The 27311-nt window shown below is 42.7% G+C and overlaps 1 protein-coding gene across 1 annotated transcript; it reads left to right on the forward strand.

The window, feature by feature from the left end:
• Positions 1 to 27083, forward strand: LOC143767613 (uncharacterized). The gene is made up of 7 exons (XM_077256050.1): positions 1 to 49; positions 17796 to 17923; positions 18050 to 18229; positions 18303 to 18426; positions 18510 to 18607; positions 19123 to 19213; positions 24746 to 27083. The coding sequence occupies exons 2-7, from the start codon at positions 17852 to 17854 to the stop codon at positions 25684 to 25686; spliced, it is 1506 nt and encodes a 501-aa protein (XP_077112165.1). The 5' UTR covers positions 1 to 49; positions 17796 to 17851; the 3' UTR covers positions 25687 to 27083.
• Positions 27084 to 27311: the final 228 nt, after the last annotated feature.

Genomic DNA, 27311 nt, shown 5'->3' on the forward strand with positions numbered 1-27311 from the left:
TGTGCGCACAGAACAGCCATATATGTGGAGTGCGGCTCTGCGGGTGGAGGTAAGTGCTGGAAATTCTCTATTACTGGCGCATTAATATTAGAAATATATTGCTTGGTCTTCCAGACCTTATCTTGACCTCCATTGTTCCTGTTATCTGCCATTTCATAATTACATTTCGAACTGAGGAAATGGCAACTTGAAGAAAATGCTTTGCTGTCTTCTTACAGCCTTCTCCTGCTTTGTGGGCCTTCACCATTTTCATTTTCAGTGTGCTCGACAGCTGCTTAGAACAAAATTTAGCATCACCCCATTTTCCTTTTTGTAATTTTTAAAATGTAAAAAATAATATATATATCTGCCTAAAATACAATAGAAATCTGTCATCTTTAACGTTTGGTCTTTTAGAGATCTTTTCATCTTCGATTTGCTTAACTGTTCACAATAACAGTAATTTTGACCAGGGGTGCCCAAACTTTTACACGCCACTGTAAATGCTTCATCCAGTTTGTGTTCAATATTTAATAGGGTCTTGCTATAAAACTTAATGAAAGTTCCATTAATTTCTTTGAGCTGTTATTGGAAATATTTCCCAGTTATTGATGAACGCCTGGTCCTCAATAAGAGAAGGTCTCACACGTGTCCGCCATCCTCTCATTGTTCATTGTTTGGGAAGATCATTTCCAGGAAAGCTTTGTTCCTCCAGGTTTTGGTTCGTTTAAAAAGTTAATTTTTTTATCAAAACATTAAAATCCTTCCTACTCTGGGCTCCAGAGCCGCCAGTTGTTAGTGCTTCGTTTTTAAAAAACGGATTTACATGTCTGAGCCAAGACCGTTCCTGGGCTTTGTAGTCCATGGTCTTTAGCAAGACGCCCTGTGCGGAGCAAAGTATAATATTAGGGAGAAGGGAAGAGACACAAGACGATAATACACAGATGGGAATAATAGAGAGGAAATATTGGAGAACAAAACATGGAATATTCAGATGGGTCCAATCACACATGTGGAGATTCCCCATTACTGGCGCATTAATACTAGAAATATATTGCACAGGGGATATCGCAGCCAATTCCCACAAGAAGAATCCTGGAAACACAGAACTAGAAATGATTCTTTCTCCGCAGTTTCTATAGGACTTAATACATTCTTGATTCCGGAGAGTAATAGAAATACGGCAGAAAACAGGAAGAAAGTTCAGAGAAGAAGCTTCATAGAAAGACATTGAAGTTACAGAGGACATTTAACCCTTAGGGAGAAAGTGATTCCAGCACTTTACCGAGTAAATCCCACCAGAACTGTAGCAGGTAAAGACCCCAATACCCACAGGTGTCCCTTCTAATTGGGGGGAAACTATCACCTCTAATAATCCTCAGACAGTTCTGACAAACATGGAAAAGTGCCCCTTTATGGAGGTGACAGAAAGTCTGTTTAGTCCCTTTAGCTTCATAGTATCAGCTCTAATCCAATGGTGAGAGAGCGATTTACCCTGAAGAGTCACAGATTGTGGGGTTGTTATAAAATGTTATATTTAGGGGGTTTTGTGTTATATATGGGCAGCACGGTGGCTCAGTGGTTAGCACTGCAGCGCTGGAGTCCTGGGTTCAAATTCCACCAAGGAAAACATCTGTAAGGCGTTTGTACTGTATGTTCTCCCCATATTTGCGTGGGTTTCCTCCCACATTCCAAAAACATACTGATAGGGATTCTAGATTGTGAGCCCCATCGGGGACAGCAATGATAATGTGTGCAAAACTGTAAAGCGCTGTGGAATATGTCAGCGCTATATAAAAATAATGATTATTATTATTACTATAAGAATCACAATGGTTTTGTTCCTTTTTCACTGATAGATACAAACGACCCAACTATGAAAGATGGGAACCAAGGAAACATGTATTACTCTCATAGTACGGGGCCCCTTAATTGACCTCTACACTGTATAATGTCCTTCCAGTACTGATATTCTACATAGCAGGCCTGGGCAAACTGCTGCCCGCAGGCCACATCCGGCCCCCTGACACAGCCAGACAGCTGGAGAAGAACTCATCTATGATTCTGATCTTTCTCAGAATCCTCATTATGATTGTGGCCCCGCTCCCGTCTTCTCATTAATGGATGCGGGGGGGCTGCTCAGTTCCTGGCTTGCAGACTAGAGCTGCTGAAACCTGTGCAGGAGGCAGAGCGGTCAGGACAGGAGGAGGGAAGCAAGACTACAACACCATCCGACTGCAGATAATGGGCAAGTAGCTTCTAAGAGGAGCCCAGATACCACCTGGGAGGCAGCATCATGTGTCATAATAATCTTTTTTGCACCAAGTATTGTCAGGCTATGCTCACACTACTGGAATATTTGTCCAAGTGCTGTCCGTGATAGAAAATAAACCCGACCTCAGACAGAGCACTAGGAGCAATGTTACGGAATTGGGCTATCCAGGTTACAGTGTGACAATGCTTGTGTGACAAATGTTACGACACGCACCAGTTTCTTCTGTATTTCGAATGAGACTCGCTTGTTGAAGTCTATGGGTGTGCAAAAAAAAAAAAATATATGAATCATCCGTATTGTATCCGATTTTTCCCAATACATTTCCATTACTAACAATGGACACTGTATTTTGTAAATTTTATTCACTTTTGATGTATAAAAATGAATGCTATACGGGTGACAATACAGATGGAAAATCATCGTTTTCTGGATGAAAATCATGACTTTTTTTTTAAACGCTCATGTAAACTTATCACATAAGCAACTGCTTTTTATAAAGTGCTGAAATTAATATTATGCAGAATTAAAGGTTGACCCGAAATCGAAGATGAATTTCCTACTAAATTTAATAATCTAATCACTTTTCTAACGGCTAGATAACAAATCCTCATTTATCCCCATTCTTGATGTAGTACAGCGCCCCTTCTTGATTCTCACACACGATATACTGGAATATTCTCAAAGTCCCACCATCCCCGCACAAACAGTATAATATTACCATAGTACAGCGATCCCTAATTTTATTTTGCAACATTTGAACACCTGGTGTTTTTTTTTTTTTTGGGGGGGGGGTTATGTAATATATGGAAGCCTAAAGGAAAATAGTAAAAAAATATGTAGTCAACGACAAATGTTTTCATGTAGTCAGTGATACACTCTGTGTCACTATTCCTCCACTCAGTGAATGCTTGCTATACTGTTCTATGGAAACTGTCTTGATGAGCTGTCTGTGTCTTGATTGACAGCTTGGTTGTCCGATAATGTGATGGGCTTTCTGGGTTGTCGGTGCCTTGATTGACAGCTCCGCTGTCCAATCTGTGACTGGGGCGTACAGGAGTTTAGTGTTCTTGTAATTGCATAGCTACTTAAAGGGAACCTGTCACCCCCAAAATCGAAGGTGAGCTAACCCACCAGCATCAGGGGCTTATCTACAGCATTCTGTAATGCTGTAGATAAGCCCCCGATGTATCCTGAAAGATGAGAAAAAGAGGTTAGATTATACTCACCCAGGGGCGGTCCCGGTTCTGTTCTGGTCCGATAAATGTAGCTTTTTTTCCTTTCAGGACTAGCGGGGGTTTATCTCCGTTTTCCCTTGCTGGCAATTTGCTGTAACTGCAGAGTTGCTAGGTCAGCTGATGGGGGGGGGATGACCACTCTCACCTGTTTTGTTATGATTCAAAGAATTGTGATGAATAAATAAATGCTCACACGAAAATTGAATAAACTAAAATGAATTTACTTAATAAAAGATAAATATAAACAATCACTAAAAATAGTACAAAATCAATAGTCATACATTACATTGAAATGGTAGGAGTCAATCAGCCATCTCTCTGTGTCCTCTCTCTTCCATCTGTGTCTCCTCCTCTCTGTGTCAGGCATACCTCATTTGTTTGTTAAAAAACTGTCCATTTGGTTATCTGAAGGCTTTGTTCTATATCATGGTATGTGTACTGAAGCCTTAAGGCCAAATAGATAAGAACACCACCTGGCATCCCTCAGGGCTTAACAAGTATCTGTCTAAGTAGCATTTACATGATATTCCGATATTCCCTTGGTTCTCATCTTTGAAGATATGTGTAAATTACTGGGTCATTTACATTCTGGACAATTAACATGTAACCTTCTGTGGACTCCATTGAAAGTATATGTTAAGCACATGGACCAGGCATGGTATGTGAGTGAGCTCACCTCACCTCCGAGCCGCCACCAGGTTCCCGGCCATTGTTACACACGACCATGCCTCACTGAAGGTTCAACAGTATCAGCACAACTCTTCAGCCTTGTGTGGTTTGTCACCTAGCATATTAGCTTCAGCACAGCCTGTTGCTGCTTGGCTGAGGCAGTGCTGCAGTTCTTCCATCTTGGACTGATGTGCTCATTTCGGAGATGGAAGAAAAAAGACTCGACCAATAATGGTATGCACACCCAAGGGCATACCATTATTGGTCGAGTCTTTTTTCTTTTGTGTTCATAGTATTCCATTTACTGACCAGGTTTTGCACCCCATCTCCATTTTGTTGTGCAGGGGTGCACAACTTATATCAATTATCCCATTTCGGAGATGGAGGCTGAAGAGGATGAGGAGAAGGTGGTGCAATAGCTGTAGACAGTGGGGGCAACCTTGATTAACATAGGGCCCACAATCCTCGGAGTCGGGAGGTCGTGTTCCATCCTAAGGTCTGACTGGGTTCTGGCTTCTACCATAACCCAGTGTGCCGTCAGTGAGATGTACCACCCTGCCCACAAGCACTTGTCCATGTGTCCGTGGTTAGGTGGACTTTCCTAGTAACAGCATTGTTGAGGGCACGGGTAATGTTGTGGGACACGTGCTTGTGTAATGCCGGGATGGCTCACCGGGTGATATAGTGGCAGCTGGGAACTGAGTACCTTTGGATGGCCGCCTCCATCAGGTTGCGGAAAGCTTCCATCTCCATGAGCCTAAAAGGTAACCTTTCGAGCGCAAGCAAATGAGAAATGTGTGAATTTAGTACTATGGCCTGTTGGGTATTGGCTGCGTATTTCCGCTTGCATTCCAATGATTGCGGTATGGGCAACTGAAGGCTGTGCTGGGACAAGGACGTGGACATGCCTGATGATGGTGCTAGTTGATTGTGGGCAATGACAGGTGCAGGGCAGAAGGCATCTTCACATTCACCGTGGACAGGGGATTGGCTTGCACACACAACAGTGGAAGAAGCAGTGGGGTCACCCGCAGACGCTGTTCCTGGAGCCTTGGGTTCGGCCCACAAAGTTGGGTGCTTTGCTGCCATGTGTGTTGTGAATTTGCTTTTTGCTCCCTCTAGTGGTTACTAGTTTTTTGACTCTAGTTTTTCTGTCATTCCTTTTATCCGCACCTGGGTCGTTAGTTAGGGGTGTTGCTATATAAGCTCCCTGGACCTTCAGTTCTATGCCTGGCAACGTAGTTATCAGAGCTAGTCTGCTGTGCTCTTGTCTACTGATCCTGGTTCCAGTTATATCAGCTAAGTCTGCCTTTTGCTTTTTGCTATTTGTTTTGGTTTTGTATTTTTGTCCAGCTTGTTCCAAATCTATATCCTGACCTTTGCTGGAAGCTCTAGGGGGCTGGTGTTCTCCCCCCGGACCGTTAGACGGTTCGGGGGTTCTTGAATTTCCAGTGTGGATTTTGATAGGGTTTTTGTTGACCATATAAGTTACCTTTCTTTATTCTGCTATCAGTAAGCGGGCCTCTCTGTGCTAAACCTGGTTCATTTCTGTGTTTGTCATTTCCTCTTACCTCACCGTCATTATTTGTGGGGGGCTTCTATCCAGCTTTGGGGTCCCCTTCTCTGGAGGCAAGAAAGGTCTTTGTTTTCCTCTACTAGGGGTAGCTAGATTCTCCGGCTGGCGCGTGTCATCTAGAATCAACGTAGGAATGATCCCCGGCTACTTCTAGTGTTGGCGTTAGGAGTAGATATATGGTCAACCCAGTTACCACTGCCCTATGAGCTGGATTTTTGTATTCTGCAGACTTCCACGTTCCTCTGAGACCCTCGCCATTGGGGTCATAACAGTTTGCCAGGCCAGTATTAAATGTTTAATGCATTGCAGAAGAGGGATTATAAGAAAGAAGATTCTGAGTTTTTTTTTTCTTCTTCCCCTTTACCTCAGAGTGGCTATGCTTGCTGCAGACATGAATGTCCAGACCTTGATTACAAGTGTGGACCAGCTGGCTACTCGTGTGCAGGGCATACAAGACTATGTTATCAGAAATCCTAGGTCAGAACCTAAAATACCGATTCCTGAACTGTTTTCCGGAGACAGGTTTAAGTTTAGGAATTTCGTGAATAATTGTAAATTGTTTTTGTCCCTGAGACCCTGTTCATCTGGAGATTCTGCTCAGCAAGTAAAAATTGTTATTTCGTTCTTACGGGGCGACCCTCAGGATTGGGCTTTTTCGCTGGCGCCAGGAGATCCGGCATTGGCTGATCTTGATGCGTTTTTTCTGGCGCTCGGTTTACTTTATGAGGAACCCAATCTTGAGATTCAGGCAGAAAAGGCCTTGCTGGCTATGTCTCAGGGGCAGGACGAGGCTGAAGTGTATTGCCAAAAATTTCGGAAATGGTCCGTGCTGACACATTGGAACGAGTGTGCACTGGCCGCTAATTTTAGAAATGGCCTTTCTGAAGCCATTAAGAATGTTATGGTGGGTTTTCCCATTCCCACAGGTCTGAATGATACTATGGCACTGGCTATTCAAATTGACCGGCGGTTGCGGGAGCGCAAAACCGCAAATTCCCTCATGGTGTTGTCTGAACAGACACCTAATTCGGTGCAATGTGATAGAAAAACCGCAAATTCCCTCATGGTGTTGTCTGAACAGACACCTGATTTAATGCAATGTGATAGAATCCTGACTAGAAATGAGCGGAAAATTCATAGACGCCGGAATGGCTTGTGCTACTACTGTGGTGATTCTACACATGTTATCTCAGCATGCTCTAAACGTATAGCTAAGGTTGTTAGTCCTGTCACCGTTGGTAATTTGCAACCTAAATTTATTCTGTCTGTAACTTTGATTTGCTCACTGTCATCTTATCCTGTCATGGCGTTTGTAGATTCAGGTGCTGCCCTGAGTCTCATGGATCTCTCATTTGCTAAGCGCTGTGGTTTTACTCTTGAACCATTAGAAAATCCTATCCCTCTTAGGGGTATTGATGCTACACCATTGGCAGCAAATAAACCGCAGTATTGGACACAGGTTACCATGTGCATGACTCCTGAACACCGCGAGGTGATACGTTTCCTGGTTTTACATAAAATGCATGATTTGGTTGTTTTAGGGCTGCCATGGTTACAGACCCATAATCCAGTCCTGGACTGGAAGGCTATGTCAGTCTCAAGTTGGGGCTGTCGTGGTATTCATGGGGATTCCCTGCCTGTGTCTATTGCTTCTTCTACGCCTTCGGAAGTTCCGGAGTATTTGTCTGATTATCAGGATGTCTTCAGTGAGTCTGAGTCCAGTGCACTGCCTCCTCATAGGGACTGTGACTGTGCTATAGATTTGATCCCAGGCAGTAAATTTCCTAAGGGAAGACTGTTTAATCTGTCGGTACCTGAACATACCGCTATGCGTTCATATATCAAGGAGTCTCTGGAGAAAGGACATATTCGTCCGTCTTCTTCCCCTCTTGGTGCGGGATTCTTTTTTGTGGCAAAAAAGGACGGATCTTTGAGACCTTGTATTGATTATCGGCTTTTAAATAAGATCACTGTCAAATTTCAGTATCCTTTACCGCTGTTGTCTGACTTGTTTGCCCGGATTAAGGGTGCCAAGTGGTTCACCAAGATAGACCTTCGTGGTGCGTACAACCTTGTGCGCATTAAGCAAGGTGATGAATGGAAAACCGCATTCAATACGCCCGAAGGTCATTTTGAGTACTTGGTGATGCCTTTTGGGCTCTCCAATGCGCCTTCAGTTTTTCAGTCCTTTATGCATGACATTTTCCGGAAGTATCTGGATAAATTTTTGATTGTTTATCTGGATGATATTTTGTTTTTTTCTGATAATTGGGATTCGCATGTGGAGCAGGTCAGGTTGGTCTTTAAAATTTTGCGTGAAAATTCTTTGTTTGTCAAGGGCTCAAAGTGTCTCTTTGGTGTACAGAAGGTTCCCTTTTTGGGGTTCATTTTTTCCCCTTCTGCTGTGGAGATGGACCCAGTCAAGGTCCGAGCTATTCTTGATTGGACTCAGCCCTCGTCAGTTAAGAGTCTTCAGAAGTTCTTGGGCTTCGCTAACTTCTACCGTCGTTTTATCGCTAATTTTTCTAGCATTGTGAAACCTTTGACGGATATGACCAAGAAGGGCTCCGATGTAGCTAACTGGGCTCCTGCTGCCGTGGAGGCTTTCCAGGAGTTGAAACGCCGGTTTACTTCGGCGCCTGTTTTGTGCCAGCCTGACGTCTCACTTCCCTTTCAGGTTGAGGTGGATGCTTCGGAGATTGGGGCAGGGGCCGTTTTGTCGCAGAGAGGCCCTGGTTGCTCTGTTATGAAACCTTGTGCCTTTTTCTCTAGGAAGTTTTCGCCTGCCGAGCGAAATTATGATGTGGGCAATCGGGAGTTGTTGGCCATGAAATGGGCATTTGAGGAGTGGCGTCATTGGCTCGAGGGTGCTAAGCATCGTGTGGTGGTCTTGACTGATCACAAAAATCTGATGTATCTCGAGTCTGCTAAACGCCTTAATCCGAGACAGGCCCGCTGGTCATTGTTTTTCTCCCGCTTTGATTTTGTTGTCTCGTATTTACCAGGTTCAAAGAATGTGAAGGCCGATGCTCTTTCTAGGAGCTTTGTGCCTGATGCTCCTGGAGTCGCTGATCCTGTTGGTATTCTTAAAGATGGTCCATTTGGTTCCTTTGCCTAAGCTGCCTTCCTCTTCCGATCTGGTTCCTGTGTTTTTCCAGAACGTGGTTCGTTTGCACGGCATCCCTGAGAATATTGTGTCAGACAGAGGATCCCAGTTCGTTTCCAGGTTCTGGCGATCCTTTTGTAGTAGGATGGGCATTGATTTGTCGTTTTCGTCTGCTTTCCATCCTCAGACTAATGGACAGACGGAGCGAACCAATCAGACTTTGGAGGCTTATTTGAGGTGTTTTGTCTCTGCTGATCAGGACGATTGGGTGACATTCTTGCCGTTGGCTGAGTTTGCCCTTAATAATCGGGCTAGTTCCGCCACCTTGGTTTCGCCTTTTTTCTGCAACTCTGGTTTCCATCCTCGCTTTTCTTCGGGTCATGTGGAGCCTTCTGACTGTCCTGGGGTGGATTCTGTGGTGGATAGGTTGCAGCAGATCTGGAATCATGTGGTGGACAACTTGAAGTTGTCACAGGAGAAGGCTCAGCGCTTTGCCAACCGCCGCCGCGGTGTGGGTCCCCGACTACGCGTTGGGGATTTGGTATGGCTTTCTTCCCGCTTTGTTCCTATGAAGGTCTCCTCTCCCAAATTTAAACCTCGTTTTATTGGGCCTTACAAGATATTGGAAATCCTTAATCCTGTATCTTTTCGTCTGGATCTTCCTGTGTCGTTTGCTATTCACAATGTATTTCATAGGTCCTTGTTGCGGCGGTACATTGTGCCTGTAGTTCCTTCTGCTGAGCCTCCTGCTCCGGTGTTGGTTGAGGGCGAGTTGGAGTACGTGGTGGAGAAGATCTTGGATTCTCGCCTCTCCAGGCGGAGGCTTCAGTACCTGGTCAAGTGGAAGGGCTATGGTCAGGAGGATAATTCCTGGGTGGTCGCCTCTGATGTTCATGCGGCCGATTTAGTTCGTGCCTTTCATGCCGCTCATCCTGATCGCCCTGGTGGTCGTGGTGAGGGTTCGGTGACCCCTCACTAAGGGGGGGGTACTGTTGTGAATTTGCTTTTTGCTCCCTCTAGTGGTTACTAGTTTTTTGACTCTAGTTTTTCTGTCATTCCTTTTATCCGCACCTGGGTCGTTAGTTAGGGGTGTTGCTATATAAGCTCCCTGGACCTTCAGTTCTATGCCTGGCAACGTAGTTATCAGAGCTAGTCTGCTGTGCTCTTGTCTACTGATCCTGGTTCCAGTTATATCAGCTAAGTCTGCCTTTTGCTTTTTGCTATTTGTTTTGGTTTTGTATTTTTGTCCAGCTTGTTCCAAATCTATATCCTGACCTTTGCTGGAAGCTCTAGGGGGCTGGTGTTCTCCCCCCGGACCGTTAGACGGTTCGGGGGTTCTTGAATTTCCAGTGTGGATTTTGATAGGGTTTTTGTTGACCATATAAGTTACCTTTCTTTATTCTGCTATCAGTAAGCGGGCCTCTCTGTGCTAAACCTGGTTCATTTCTGTGTTTGTCATTTCCTCTTACCTCACCGTCATTATTTGTGGGGGGCTTCTATCCAGCTTTGGGGTCCCCTTCTCTGGAGGCAAGAAAGGTCTTTGTTTTCCTCTACTAGGGGTAGCTAGATTCTCCGGCTGGCGCGTGTCATCTAGAATCAACGTAGGAATGATCCCCGGCTACTTCTAGTGTTGGCGTTAGGAGTAGATATATGGTCAACCCAGTTACCACTGCCCTATGAGCTGGATTTTTGTATTCTGCAGACTTCCACGTTCCTCTGAGACCCTCGCCATTGGGGTCATAACACATGTGCCCGGTCATGCTGGTGATAGTCAGGCTGGTAGTTTTGCTACCCCTGCTGATGCGGGCATGGAAGATGGTGTAAATGGCCTGTTTGGGGTTATTAGCAAAGTCTTTAAAAAACAACCAGACTCAGGAAGACCTAACAGTTGGACTGGCAACTTCCGTCATGTTAGTGTTAGGAGGAACGGTTGCCCACCTTCTGTCTGCAGCCAACACACAGCTTCTTCCTGTCTGTTGGAGTGCTACGCCTCCTTCCCCATGTGTGCTGCTGTCCTTGCTCTTCATATCCTCCTGCCAGGTTGGGTCAGTTACTATATCATCCACCACCTCGTCTTCCACATCCGCACCTTGGTTCTCCTCCTGACTTTCTGGCAATTGTGTCTCATCATTGTCCACCTCTTGTGACACTTTCCCACCATCGCCTTCGTGTGACCGTGGCTGCTCAGATATTTGGGCATCTGTACATGCGATCTCATCTTGCCCCGCTTCAAGTGTGCTGCGCGATAGGCCTGAATCTACAAATGGAAAAGTGAACAGCTCTTTGTAGTGTCTAAGTGTGGGATCATTTGTCTCCGGGCACTCGGCATGGTGAGAGGAAGGATCAGGGTGAGTAATATGCGGTCCAGACTCATGGCTACTCAGACTTGACCATGTGGAAGATGTGGTGGTGGTGGTGGCAAAGTGACTGGAAGCATTATCCGCTATCCAACCAACAACCTCTTGACACTGCTCTGGGTTCATTAGTGGTGTGCTGCGGTCCCCTAGTAATTGGGACAGGAAGATCGAGCGAGAAGATGTGGGTGTTTGTTGTGGCCCAATTTCAGCTTGCACACGGCCTCGTCCTCTGCATGGATCATCAGCATCACGTCCACTTCCCCGTCCCTTGCCACGCTCCTAGCCCATTTTAAATGGACTACAATATTTTCCACGTTCAGTACAAATGGCTGAATTTGGAGCAAACTTACCGAATATGTGATCAGTGTGCATGAAAACCACAGTTTAAAATATCTGGACTGTGGGTAACAATTCTTTTTTTTGCCAAACTGTTGTTAATAACTAGGGTAAGACACAGCAAAATAGTTGAATGGAGCCCCCAAATGCCACAATTTTTAGCCCACAGATAAAGAAGACGTGTGACAGAGATACCACACTGTTCAATATGTGGCCTGTATTTTTTTTTAACCCCTTCACCCCCGGAGCTTTTTCCTTGTTTTCGTTTTCGTTTTTCGCTCCCCTGCTTCCCAGAGCCATAACTTTTTTTTATTTTTCCGTCAATATGGCCATGTGAGGGCTTATTTTTTGCGGGACGAGATGTACTTTTGAACGATATTATTGGTTTTACCATGCCGTGTAACAGAAAACGGGAAAAAAATTCCAAGTGTGATGAAATTGCAAAAAAAGTGCAATCTCACACTTGTTTTTTGTTTGGCTTTTCTGCTAGGTTCACCAAATGCTAAAACTAACCTGCCATTATGATTCTCCAGGTCATTACGAGTTCATAGGCACCTAACATGTCTAGGTTATTTTTTATCTAAGTGGTGAAAAAAAATTCCGAAGTTTGCTAAAAAATAAAAAAAAAAATAGTGCGATTTTCCGATACCCGTAGTGTCTCCAGTTTTCGTGATCTGCGGTCAGGTAAGGGCTTATTTTTTGCGTGCCAAGCTGGCGTTTTTAATGATACCATTTTGGTGTAGATACATTCTTTTGATCGCCCGCTATTGCATTTTAATGCAATGTCGCGGCGACCAATAAAACGTAATTTTGGCGGTTTGATTTTTTTTCTCGCTACGCCATTTACACATATACACATATTTGGTATCACTGCGTTCAGAATCGCCCGATCTATCAATAAAAACAAAGGATTAACCTGACCGCTACATGGCGTAGCAAAAAAAATCAAACCGCCAAAATTAAGGTTTTTTGGTCGACGCGACATTGCATTAAAATGCAATAACGGGCGATCAAAAGAACGTATCTGCACCAAAATGCTATCATTAAAAACGCCAGCTTGGCATGCAAAAACTAAGCCCTCACCTGACCCCAGATCACGAAAATTGGAGACACTATGGGTATCGGAAAATCGCACAATTTTTTATTTTTTTTTTGCAAACTTTGGAATTTTTTTCCACCACTTAGATAAAAAATAACCTAGACATGTTTGGTGTCTATGAACTCATAATGACCTGGAGAATCATAATGGCAGGTTAGTTTTAGCATTTGGTGAACCTAGCAAAAAAGCCAAACAAAAAACAAGTGTGAGATTTCACTTTTTTTGCAATTTCGTCACACTTGAAATTTTTTTTCCTGTTTTCTGTTACACGGCATGGTAAAACCAATGGTATTGTTCAAAAGTACATCTCGTCCCGCAAAAAATAAGCCCTCACATGGCCATATTGACGGAAAAATAAAAAAGTTATGGTTCTTGGAAGGAGGGGAGCGAAAAACTAAAAAACGGAAAAAGCTCCGGGGGTGAAGGGGGTTAAATGCCGCTGTCAGCGCTTGATGGCGGCATTTAACTAGTTAATGGGCGCGGGCGGATCGCGATTCCGCTCGCGCTCATTGCGCGCACATGTCAGCTGTACAGAACAGCTGACATGTCACGGCTTTAAGGTGGGCTCACCGCCGGAGCACACCTTAAAGCAGGGGATCTGCCAGCTGACGTACTATTCTGTCAGCTGGCAGAAAGGGGTTAACAGAAAAATAATGTATAGATCAAGGCTAACACACTGCCAAAAAAGGTGAATGTGGGCCTGAAATGCCCAAATGTGCAGCTCACAGATAGATCAGGCGTCTGACAGAGGTACCACACTGTTCAATATGTGGCCTGTATTTTTGGTTTCTTTTACAGAAAAATACTGTATAGAATTAGGGTAAGACACAGCAAAAAAACATTTGAATGGAGCCCTCAAATGCCACAATTTTTAGCCAACAGATAGAAGAGGCGTGTGACGGAGATACCACAATGTTCAATATGTGGCCTGGTTGTTTTTTTTTTGCCACCAAAATTATGTCAATAAGTAGGCTATGAAACTACAAAAAAAATTCTATGGAGGCCTGAACTGGTACAATTTTAGCGCAATGATCTGCGATCTGTGTGGCGGACAAAACACAGCGGTAAATATCTGAATTGTAGCTAAATTATTTTTTGGCAGCTGGGTCATTCCATGGTAACCTACTTTATATTCACAAGCCAAAAACTGGCTACATGCTGTTCTTTGAAGGCACAAAAAGGAGTGATTGTGTATTGTACATTAAACAATTCTCAATAGATTTCAACACAGTTTGATTTTTCAACAATAAAATTAAAGACAAAATTCAGTGTTATTACTTGGTAACTTAAATTACAAAAAACGGAAAGGCAATTGTCCTTCATGAGTCTGCCAAATTTTCTGTTCTGGTAAACAGGGGAGAAGCGCTATTTTTATTGTACCATAAAACACCATAGTCCCAGCAACTTTAAGCAATTTATTTTAACCTCTCAAGTTAAAAGCAACAGTTTTTATTACAAGAAATATGGATAACTTACGTTACAACACAATATAGTTACAGTAAGTAACCATCAAATGGTTTATTGTCAGGTAAGTTACCATCATCTTTGTAACGTAAGTTACTATATTGTGTTGTAACGAAAGCTACCATGGAATGGCCCAGCTAAATATTTTTGGGGAGAAAAATGGTGTCACAAAAGACACTCCAAAAAATACTACAGTACCACAAAAAATGCCTGTATTTTCTGCGCACTCAGATGTGATAGCTGGGACAGGCAAACCCATTTAACCCCTTCATGACCTTGGGATTTTCCGTTTTTCCGTGTTCGTTTTTCGCTCCCCTCCTTCCCAGAGCCATAACTTTTTTATTTTTCCGTCAATTTGGCCATGTGAGGGCTTATTTTTTGCAAAACGAGTTGTACTGTTGAACGACATCATTAGTTTTAGCATGTCGTGTACTAGAAAACGGGAAAAAAATTCCAAGTGCGGTGAAATTGTAAAAACAAGTGCAATCCCACACTTGTTTTCTGATTGGCTTTTTTACTACGTTCACTAATTGCTAAAACTGACCTGCCACTATGATTCTCCAGGTTATTACGAGTTCATAGACACCTAAGATGACTAGGTGATTTTTTAGCTAAGTGGTGAAAAAAAATTCCAAACTTTGCTAAAAAAAAAAAAAAAAATTAAAAAAATTGCGCCATTTTCCAATACCCGTAGCGTCTCCATTTTTCATGATCTGTGGTCGTGTGAGGGCTTATTTTTTTTGCGTGCTGAGCTGGCGTTTTTAATGATAGCATTTTGGTGCAGATACGTTCTTTTAATCGCCAGTTATTGCATTTTAATTCAATGTTGCGGCGACCAAAAAAACTTAATTCTGGCGTTTCAAAATTTTTTTTCTCGCTACGCCATTTAGCGATCAGGTTAATGCTTTTTTTTATTGATCGGGCGATTCTGAACGCGGCGATACCAAATGTGTAGGTTTGATTTTTTTATTGATTTATTTTGAATGGGGTGAAAGGGGGTGATTTAAACTTTTATATTTTTTTTTTATTTTTTTTCACATTTTTTTTTACTTTTTTTTTTTTTTTTTACTTTTGCCATGCTTCACTAGCCTCCATAGAAGCTGGCATAACGCGATCATCAGATCGCTACTATGCAGCAGAAATGCAGGTGTGCTATGAGCGCCGACCACAGGGGGGCGCTCACAGCAGGCCGGCATCAGTAACCATAGAGGTCTCAAGGATCTCTATGGCTACAATGCAGAAGCATCGCTGACCCCCGATCATGTGACGGGGGTCGACGCTGCGCTCATTTCCGGCCACCCGGCCAGAAGCGCCGGTTAAATGCTGCTGTCAGCGTTTGACAGCGGCATTTAACTAGTTAATAGCGGCGGGTGAATCGCAATTTCACCCGCCACTATTGCGGGCACATGTCAGCTGTTCAAGACAGCTGACATGTCCCGGCTTTGATGCCGGCTCACCGCCGGAGCCCTGCATCAAAGTGCAGTATCTGACCTCGGACGTACTATCCCGTCCGAGGTCAGAAATAGGTTAAAATAGCTAGATTTCCATGCTGTAGTGTGTAAAAGATCTGGCTGTAGTCTGCAGTGTCAACAATCAAATGGAGAAAAAAAGGGGGCTCTGGATTGCTTTGGAATTAAATAATCAGGATTAAGATGCAAAAAATATTATTTGTAGCCACTGATACCTGGGGCTAGGTATATATGTAATAGGCTGCAGCAGCAGACAGTAATGGAATGGACCCCCTTGATGTTTGCAATGATATCTATATACCCACATACAGTGCCTGCATGACTAGCACTGATATGTATAGAGCCACATACACTCCCCTGCCTACCTAGCACTGCAATCTGTATACTCCATAATTAGTCCTTAGAAGGACTGTTGGTTTAGCTGGATTTGTGTAAAATATGATGGCCTCTAAACTTTCATCTCAAACAAGGAGAAAACTGATCAGAGATGCAGCCAAGAGGCCCATGATCACTCTGGATGAACTGCAGAGATCTACAGCTGAGGTGGGAGAGTCTGTCCATAGGGCAACAATCAGTCATACACTGCACAAATCTGGCCTTTATGGAGTGGCAAGAAGAAAGCCATTTCTCAAAGATATCCATAAAAAGTGTTGTTTAAAGTTTGCAACAAGCCACCTGGGAGACACACCAAACATGTGGAAGAAGGTGCTCTGGTCAGATGAAACCAAAATCGAACTTTTTGGCCACAATGTCAAATGATATGCCAAACAAACAAGATTCAGAACTGAGCGGCACCAGGTGATTAGTGATCTTCACAGGCTATCGGACAATCAGACCGGGTTTTCATCAGACTTGAAAACACCACAATTGATGCATCTATGGGAGGTGCTCTACATGTAGCAGTCAAATAGAGTAGTGTGCTGTACAACACGTAAAAGATGTGGCACTCACCCCAAGATTGCTGAAAAACAATGTCCTTTAATTCGCTTTATGCGGCATTAGACATCTGTGGAGAGGTGGACCCGTGGAAGCACATTTGTGCGAAACGGCCGTGGTCCGCTCTTCTGTCCCCGCACCCCTCACCTTTACCTGCTGCACAGATGTCTAATGCCGCATAAAGCGAATTAAAGGACATTGTTTTTCAGCAATCTTGGGGTGAGTGCCACATCTTTTACGTGTTGTACAGCACACTACTCTGTGTCAAATGATATGTTTGGTGTAAAGGCAACACAGCTAATCACCCTGAAGACACCATCCCCACTGTCACACATGGCAGTGGCAGCATCATGGTTAGGGCTTGCTTTTCTTCAGCAGGGACAGGGAAGATGGTTAAAATTGATGGGAAGATGGATGGAGCCAAATACAGGAAAATTCTTGAAGAAAACCTGTTGGAGTCTGCAAAAGACCTGAGACTGGGACAGAGATTTGTCTTCGAACAAGACAGTGATCCCAAATATAAAGCAAAATCTACAATGGAATGGTTCACAAATAAACGTTTCCAGGTGTTAGAATGGCCAAGTGAAAGTCCAGACCTCAATCCAATCGAGAATCTGGGGAAAGAGCTGAAAACTGCTGTTCACAAATGGTCTCCATCAAACTTCACTGAGCTCCAGCTGTTTGCCAAGGAAGAATGGGCAAGAATTTCAGTCTCTCGATATTCCACTTGTTGATTCTTCACCAAAAATTTACAATTGGTAAGTTTTGATTTGAAGCATGATATATGGGAAAAGGCTGGCTGAAAAGTTCCAGGGAGCCGAATACTTTCACAAGGCACTATAGATCAAAGCCTTTAGATTAGTTTCAATAGACAGATTTAACATATAAGAGAGGGACACAGGCACACAGAGGTTCGGAGGGAGGGGAGATGTGACATACAGAGACAGAGGCTCATGTACTGCTACATTGTAATGTATGTAAAATGCTCGTTTTAATGCACCTGTATTTATTTTACTTTATTGCTTTAAGTGACTGTTTATTTCTTATAATTTATTAAGCAAATTCAGTTTTGTTTACTCAATTCTTGTGTGCGCATTTCTTAATTCATCACAATCCTTTCAATCTGTTACAAAACAGTCAACAATTCAATTTTTGTTCCAGTCTATAGAAGACTAGAGAATACAACATCTACACCTTCTAACTCTTGATATGTTTCCCCTTATTATCTCTAGTAATTGTATTATTACACCGAATTCTTTATAATGATCCATCTACTCATCCTCTTCTCATTCAGGTCTCTACAATATCAGATCCTCTCAGTGGACATCTAACTGCCCTTCAAGAATAGATATGGACAGAGACAAGATGGCGGAGAGGATATTACACCTCACCTTAGAGATCCTCTTCCGGCTTACTGGAGAGGTGAAAGACTCTGATAACGACATGTTACATTATTCTTATCTATCATAACAGATGGACAGAACTGGAGATTCGTGAACTCTGGAAAGGTCTGTAGTGAGATTTATTAATGTGTTTCTCCGTAAGCAGGATTACACAGTAGTGAAGAAGACCTCTAGTGGACGCTATCAGGACCCTGTGTCTGAAGGATGGGGAAGACCCCTGAGCCCAATCACAGGGCCTCCACCTCACCCCTTGATACATGAGGACATCAATGACCAGAAGATTCTAGAACTCACCTACAAGATGACTGAGCTGCTGACTGGAGAGGTGACACTGCTGGGACATTATACAGTAATGCTATGAAGGGATCGGGGGATAATTGTATCATTGTATGTGTCAGGTTCCTATAAGGTGTCAGGATGTCTCAGTCTATTTCTCTATGGATGAGTGGGAGTACTTACAAGGACACAAAGATGTATACAAAGATGTCATGATGGAGGTTCCCCAGCCCCTCACATCACCAGGTAATAGACAGGACTAAATACAGATGGGCTATAGTTATCTGTATGTAAAGAATGAATTCAGTCCCTGTATGTGTTTCCTCCAGGTCTATCCAGTAGTAGGAAAAAACAAGAGAGATGTACCCATCCTCTTTTTCCACAGGACTGTAAAGAAGAAGATCCCAATGTTCTTCAAGATCATCAGGTAGATGGAGAGAAGGTGTCATGAGATTTCTCCTATGATGTGTAGACTCTAGTGATGAGGGAGTATACTCGTCACGCGAGATTTCCTGAGGTCACTCGAGATTTCCTGAGCACACTCGGGTGTCCTCCGAGTATTTTTTAGTGCTCGAAGATTTCGTTTTCATCACCGCAGCTGAATGATTTACATCTGTTAGCCAGCTTGATTACATGTGGGGATTCCCTAGCAACCAGGCAACCCCCACATGTACTTATGCTGGCTAGCAGATGAAAATCATGCAGTTGCGTCAACAAAAACTAAATCTCCGAGCACTTACAAATACTCGGAGGCCCCCCGAGCATGCTTGGGAAATCTCGAGCAAGGAGTATACTCGCTCATCGCTAGTAGACTCCTGTGAAGGTCTTGTGTTCAGTCTTGTTTTATCCACCAGTATTATATGTTTTATACTTGTGTAATGAGAACGTTTTAGATCATAGATTTGACTTCTCCTTCTGTGACTTTTACAATATTTGTTTCAGGGTGAAGATCTTACCCACATTAATACTACAGAGACATATGTGAGGGGTGATGAGCGGTGTAAAGAGGAGATTCCTACATATGGCTACCCAGGTGAGTAGTAACTAGTGATGAGCGAATTTATTCGGAAAACGATCGTCAAGCAAAAATTCAGCACAAATATGGCACATTCGGATTCGTGATCGGAAACACGAGGATAGCGTTCTAAATTTTATTTTTTTACTAGCTAAATGTGAAGCAGCAGGCTATATACCACTTTCTCTTTTAGTGATGTGTGACATTGTTCTGTGATTTGAGCTGTTGTGTATGAAGAAATATTTTTTGGGGGCAGTTGCTAGCATGATTCACAATGTCATATCTCACCTTGTTATCTAGTTGTGGTGAAATTCAACAGTGTGCATAGCTCATGCATATTAAAAAAAATATAATTTTTTTTCTGTTGATAAATGTGATACAGACCACCGTAGCCCATATTGTCATTTTGTGACAGTCATATGAAGCTGTCTGCAGAACTAATGCACATAAAAAAAAATATATTTTTTTCTGTTGCTGAATGTGATACAGTCTGCCGTATCCCACGTTGTCATTTTGTCGTGGTGATTTTCTGTTCTTCAGCTGGTCCCATCTGCACCCGTGGTTCCAGAGTACCTACAGTACCTGCCTGCATTCTTCATCCCTCCTTCGGGCCGTAGCAGCTTACCAACTGTAGGGGGTCAGCTGCCACCTTCTGTAGGTCAGCCATGGAGTATCATCCGGTGCCACCTCTTTGTCCCTCCTTGGGTGGCAGTTTTCACCTGCTGCCACTTTTTTGAGTTGGGATTTGGTAGGCCACCTAGTTACGCCCCTCCAGACTTTCAGAGAGATGCGGCACAGTGGTTCCACCATCTTGCCCGTTACAGTCTCCATCTGCTGTGGTGACTGTAGTGGAAGAAGTGTCGGTCCCCTCTATACTATTTCTACTCTATTGCCCTCTATACTATTTCTACTCTATTGCAATGGATGCCACTTTGTTGGTGTCTGCCACTATTTTTTGTATATGTGTAGACTCCTGGTTGGATCTCCTTCATGCGTATTGCCTTTATCAGTAGGCCTCCAAGACCGTCAGGCCTCCACTTCCTTGGGTCAACTACCCTTGTTACAATCCTTAGATTCTTCTGACAATGGTAGTCTACAAAATTTATATGATATTTGTGCCACCTGAGTGTGGCTGAGCATAAAAGCAGGTTGAGTTGTTGCATGTGGTATCAGGGCTCCCAACACTGGAGGCCTACACAATTCCTCACAGACCTCATCTTACTGTGACGTTCAATAGAAAGCTGTAATTGCTGTCCCAGACCCAGATACCTTATGCCTGGCTGATTGCTGCAGTACCATGCTACAATTTGTACTGTGGGTGAATTAAGGCCACTTTGCTGGTGTCTGCCCCTTATTTGATGTGTTTTAGCAGCATTTGAGGCAGTTATAAGGTGTTGTGCATGGGTTTGTTTTTGCCTCCCATTGATATGAATGGCGATCAGGTTATGTTCGGCGAATATTACAAATTTGGCGATCGTAATCCGAACCGAACATTGAAATATTCGCTCAACTCTATTATTAACCACTAAAGTCACAGATTCTTTGCAGTCTCAGCTGTGGCTGCTTTGTCGGTGGTGTAGTCCAGCGGTATCACAATCGTGTGATCACCATTTTGCCTCTAGACCACAATATTCTCCTCCACCAAAAACTGTTCAAATGACTTTAGGCATTGAAAGCCCTTTTCTATAGAACTTACAACCTGGAGAATCCACCTACCAACTGGGTTTGGAGATAACCATTACCTGCCCAGATCTGCCAACTACAAAACCAAATGACAGCATACATAGAATGTGCTGATAAGTTTTAAAATCGCTGATATGATGGGCCTGTAAGAGAAAGTGGAGGGTAATGATGCTGTTGGCTTTCTAGAAACCTGTTATCTTATTGGATGAATCTACCTTCTCTCCCTTCTGTGCTGCTGAATGTTCTCATATGGTCCCTACAAGACCAGGTCCAGTCTTTCTGGCCACACTTCGCTTTTATGATCGACAACATTAAATGTGCAGTGAATTTTTGTACAATAACAAGAGTTTCCCTTTATCCTGAATTTTCAATTTCTTTTAAAACCAACTAACTTCCAAGTATGATTGTTATAAACTACATAAAAAACATTACACCGGTGCCATGATGTATCTCTAAGCTGTGCGTGGCTGATGGCTGTAATATACATTATTCACGCCTGCAGGAGATGTGTTGGCATGGCTCGAGCCCTGGTTTCATGGATTCACTCCGAGTCATCAATTCCTTTATGTTTTGAAACCTAATTAATTCAGATCACTGCACAATCTCTCCTCAAATGGGGGTGCTAATACTTTCTCTACTCTTCTGGTCAGGACTCATAGTAGCTCCAGTGGTCCATCATAAATGAGTGCACGTCTAGTTTAATGTTTGCAGTCTCCTCTCATACATACGTTCTTGTTGGGGATGCAACACTTTTTTTAATTTTATGTCTACTGGTTTACAGTTTTTAATTTTGTTTGATTTGTTGTGGGATCGGCCTGCCTCACTTTAAAAAAAAAAAAAAAGGTCTCTATTGCCTCTTCCAAATGCCTGAGATCTAAACTTAAGACACATGCACTATTGTAAAAAGTTATCTTTATATGTCTCATATTTCTTTTTGAAGTGCATCTGATGTAAATATTGGCCTTTACGATAATTTAGAGTTTGTGGCTCTTGGCAAACTGTTTACTCCAGAGAGGTTTCACCACTTTTTATTCACCTCACTTTTTTTTCTTACTTAAGAAGACTGTTCAGCTTGATCATTTCAGTAGATGTGTTATTATCTATAATAACAGTTATTTAACCCAACAACATGGATCTGGACTTACATGAAGATCCCTATACTTAGGCCATGGTGTTACCTGCTATTCTGTGGAGTGAGATGCAAGAAGAATAGTCAGGTAGCTGGGTCAGAACCAGGAGGGCAGAGAAAATACAAAATTAGAAAACACATGAGTAGTCAGTAAATGGGCCAGGGTTACAACAGGAAACAAATACACAGAGGACTGAACCAGAGGAGAACATCACTGTATCTGACAGCTTCCGGCAATATGCTTCAAGCTTTAGTAGGGTGTAGCTGGACAGCACATCCAACCACACTGCCACACTGGATCGTACTACTGGTCCCAAGTACCCTACTCTTAGTGGCTGGACAGAGCCTGTGCTGCCCAGAGCTTCTGGTTCCGACATCTCCGCCATTACCAGTGCCGCCTGCAGAATGAATAAGCCAGTGAGAGAAGCAGATGTTGTAGGAGCAAGTTCCAGAGGAGATGGGACACACCATTTGCAGAAGCCCTAACCCCTTAGAGACAGAGCCACTTTGGTACTTAATGATCAAGCCAATTTTTACAATTCTGACCCCAGTCACTTTATGAGGTTAAAGCTCTGGAACGCTTCAACGTATCCCACTGATTCTGAGACTGTTTTTTTGTGACTTCATGTTAGTGGTAAAATTTCTTTGATTTGACTTGCATTTAATTATGAAAAAAGGAAATTTGGAAAAAATTTTGAAAATTTTGCAATTTTCAAACTTTTAATTTTTGTACCCTTAAATCAGAGAGTGGTGTCACACAAAATAGTTAATAAATAACATTTCCCACATGTCAACCTTACAGCAGCACAATTTTTGAAACATATTTTTTTGTTAGGATGTTATCAGTGTTAAAAGTGACTAGCGATTTCTAATTTTTCCAACAAAACTTGCAAAACCATTTTTTAGGGACCACCTCACATTTGAAGTGAGTTTGGGGGTCAATTTAACAGAAAATACCCAAAAGTGACACTGTTTTAGTAACTGCACCCCTCAAGGTGCACAAAACCACATTCAAGAAGTTTATTAACCCTTCAGGTGCTTCATGAGAACTAAAGCAATGTGGAAGGAAAAATGGACACTTTACTTTTTTCACAAAACAAATACTTTGGAACCAATTTTTTATCAGGAGAAAATGGACCACAAAATTTGTTGTGAAATTTCGCCTGAGTACGCCAATACCCCCTATGTGGGTGAAATGCACTGTTTGAGCTGACAAGGAAGGGAGCACCGTTTGACTTTGTGAACGCAAATTTGGCTAGAATCAATGGTAGCACCATGTCGCGTTTGGAGACCCCCTGATGTACCTAAACAGTGGAAACCCCCCAACTCTAAGTCCAACCCTAAACACAACACACTCCTAACCCTAATCCCAACTCTAACCTTGACCCTAACCCCAACACACCGTTAACTCTAATCACAAACCTAAACAAACCTAACAATAACACACTCTTAACCCTAATCCCAACTTTAACTGTAATCCCAACCATAATTCCAACCCTAACTCCAGCCCCAACCCTAACTCCAGCCCCAACCCTTACTCCAACCCTAACTCTAGCCCCAACCCTAACTCTAGCCCCAACCCTAACTCTAGCTCCAACTCTAACCCCAGCCCCAACCATAACCCTAACCCTAGTCCCAACCCTAACCCTGGCCCCAATCCTAACCCTGGCCACAACCCTAACCCTAGCCCCAACCCCAACTGTAAGCTCAACCATAACCCTAATGGAAAAATGGAAATAAATACATTATTTTTTATTATTTTTACCTAACTAAGGTGCTGATAAAGGGGGGTTTGATTTATTTTTTTAATTTTGATCACTGTGATAGGCCCTATCACAGTGATCAAAATGAACTAACAATTTCCTATTGTTGCCGGAGATGGCTGGCTGATCTCGGCGGGTGCACTGCACATGCGCCCACCATTTTTTTCTTCCCAGAAGACGTTGGGGGGATGCAGGAGGGTCCAGGGACACTAGGAGGTACTGTGGGGGAATCGGCTGTCATTAATGGTTTAACATGACAAAATGGCAGGAAACCAGAGCAGTAGAATTCCCCATAAAGTGACTCATGCTCTGTGAATTAATCTATTAGAGTAGTGAATATTTTTACTACAATGGTGCTTTCCGGACATTTGCACACAATGAATGTTGGAGAGTGAAAATTGCACATTTGCCATTTTATTGCCCAATACATAGTTTATAGAGTGACCACCAGGAAGCACACACACCATAAATTAAGTGGGTTCTTCTCACTATACTAATGCCAAATACATGGATGCCACGTGTAGTTTGGGCACATTGCAAGGCTCAGAATTGAGGGTAGACTTGACTTTGGGAAGGTGGATATTGCTGGATTGGTTTATGGATACCATTTTGATTTTCAAGAGCCTTTGAGACACTAATAATGTGGAAACCTGTTTTTCCATTGGCAAATGATGGACCTGAGTGGGGACTGAATTTTTTGTGATGAGTAGATTTGAGATGTTTTTATTGGTATCATTTTCACCTACATAACATTGTTTGGCAGCTTTTTATTCCATATTTGCGAGGCAGATGTTGAACGGTTCAACACTACACTACTGGTTCATGCTATGAGGTTTTCTATTAGACTTTGAACTGTCATTGTCTTGGTGAATAATTCAATATTTTTACATAACATTTTTACAGACAATTTAAGTAGAAATGTTAAAAAAAATAAAATTGAAAGATATTTTATTCAAACATATTTTTTTCCCTTAGCAGAAGACTGTATCAGGAGATCAGAGGGACAGCTGAGATCTTCAATTTTTAAATCAGATGATCTTGAGATCCCACGGGATGCAATTGAAATGAATGCCATAACTCCTGATATACCATCATCCCTTTACAGCAAAGACTTATCATTTGATCTTTTGAAACACCTTGTTTCTTCTGATTCATTACCAACTACTAAGGAAAATCAAAGTCACAAAATAAGCATTAAAAAACTAACTGTTCCTGAAGCAAAGAAGCCATTTTCACTTTCAGAATATGGAAATAGTTTTCCCCTCGAAAAGTCTTTTCTTAAACAGCAAAAAATTCCCACAGATGTGAATAGATTTTCTTGTTCCAAGTGTGGGAAATGTTTCAATCAGAAATCATCTTTTCTTAGTCATCAAAGTAGTCACACAGGAGAGAAACCATTTTCATGTTCAGAATGTGGTAAATATTTTACACGGAAATCACATTTTGTTAAGCATCAAAGAACTCACACAGGGGAGAAGCCTTTTTCCTGTTCGGAATGTGGGAAATGTTTTACCCAGAAATGGAATCTTGTTATACACCAAAGAACTCACACAGGGGAGAAGCCTGTTTCATGTTCAGAATGTGGGAAATGTTTTATCCGGAAAGAGCATCTTTATGTCCACCAGAGAACCCACACAGGGGAGAAGCCTTTTTCATGTTCAGAATGTGGGAAATGTTTTAAACATAAATCAGATTTTGTTATTCATCAGAGAACTCACACAGGGGAGAAGCCTTTTTCATGTTCAGAATGTGAGAAATGTTTTGTGAAAAAATCATATCTTCTTAGTCACCAGAGAACTCACACTGGGGAGAAGCCTTTTTCTTGTTCAAAATGTGGGAAATGTTTTAACCAGAAATCGCAGCTTAATAGCCATCAGAGAAACCACAAAGGAGAGAAGCCTTTTTCATGTTATTAATGTGGGAAATGTTTTACACAGAAATCAACTCTTAATAAACATCATAGCACTCACACAGGGGAGAAGCCTTTTTCATATTTAAAATGTTGGAATGTTTTAACCGAAAATTGTATTTTCTTAAAGGGTTTGTCCATTACTAGGGCAACCCCTTGTCATTCCTCATGTTTGGCATCGCTAAAATAAAAACACTCATCCTCTCCTGCTATACCAGCAATGTTCTAGCGGTGTCTGCACTGACGTTCCCGGGCTCATGTGAGGTTGTTACATAACACGAGCCCTGAGCCCAATTAGCGCTAGCTTCACTCTTCCAGCTTTCAGATGTATTTAACATGACCAGGAAGCCAGGGCGCTGCGACTGCTCTATGACTTCTTCTTATTGTTCAATTTGTCCGAAGGTGGAGACAGTGACGCCAGAGCTGATTAGGCAACTAGTGATGAGCAAGGGTGCTCGGATAAGGCGATAATGCTCAAAAAATAGGCTTAAAGGCCGCAACACTTGTATGGATTGACTAAGAAACAGACGCTCTATGTATGTGTTGCAGCTGTCCAAACTGCTGCAAGACATGCATACACAGCGACTGAAACCTATTTTCCAAACAGGCCAAAAACACTCGGCTAGCACACAAGCATAGTTGGATAATGTCTTATGCGAGCACACTCTCTCATCAATACTAACAACCTCACATGAGCCCCAGGAACGCAAGTGCTGATACCGCTTGAACGGCATCAGCATGGACCAGTCATATCAGTGTTTTTATTTTAACAGTACGAAACATGTGGAATGAGAAGGGTCTGGCCAAGTAGTGGACAATCCCTAGTGGACACAGAGAAGTTATCATATTTAGAATGTGAAAAATGAATTACTGGAAAATCGTATTTTGTTGACCATCAAAAATAACTCTGATGGGAAGAAACTGTATATTTTATTGACAAATAGTCAAAAAACATAGCAGACAGGTGTATAATTAAATGAGAAGGGGGAATTAATTTAGCATTTACTGTAATTTTTGGACTATAAGACACATTTTTATGAAGAAAAAATATTGCAAGTAAGTGAGTGCATCTTACAGACAGGAGGCAGCTTCCTGTGAGAGAGGAGAATACTGAGAAAGTGTCCTTCCCGATCACTGAAAGAACTGCTCTCTCCTCAAGCCCCAAACTTATCTAACGGATTGGTGCAGAACAGGAGAGGAAGGTACTGGGACCGACACAGAGACTGTGAATCCTGAGTGAGCAGCAAAGAACCTTCCACCCAACTAGGTTAAGGACCTTTCAGATCATGTACTCAATCATATGACTTGGAAGGAACTGCAAAATGGAGTAATGTATATGCAGTATGTGTATGCATACGTGCATATGTGGCACCCCAGGAGTCTGGATGTCACAATGGTAATGCCTTCCTCACGGGGGGGGTGATGTCATGCCTGGAGGTAAAGAGGGATCCCCTTGGCAGGTAACACAAACATACAACACCTTTTCTGACTCCAGACCAGAAGGGGGAGCTCTAAACCCAGATTCAGGGGAGCTTCCTTACAAGTTCTTGTCTGGAGGCGGGGTTAGTTCAGTTCAGTGTGAGACTGCAAAGGGTGAGGAAGCATGTGAGGAGAGAGACTGGGATTGGAGCT

This window comes from Ranitomeya variabilis, chromosome 4 (assembly GCF_051348905.1).
Source record: "Ranitomeya variabilis isolate aRanVar5 chromosome 4, aRanVar5.hap1, whole genome shotgun sequence".
NCBI classification, from domain to species: domain Eukaryota; kingdom Metazoa; phylum Chordata; class Amphibia; order Anura; family Dendrobatidae; genus Ranitomeya; species Ranitomeya variabilis.

Coding starts and splice junctions, on each gene's coding strand:
- LOC143767613 (XM_077256050.1), top strand. CDS start 17,852: ATGGACAGAGACAAGATGGCGGAGAGGATATTACACCTCACCTTAGAG. Junction 17,924..18,049: donor TCTTCCGGCTTACTGGAGAG/GTGAAAGACTCT, acceptor CTCCGTAAGCAG/GATTACACAGTAGTGAAGAA. Junction 18,230..18,302: donor CTGAGCTGCTGACTGGAGAG/GTGACACTGCTG, acceptor TGTATGTGTCAG/GTTCCTATAAGGTGTCAGGA.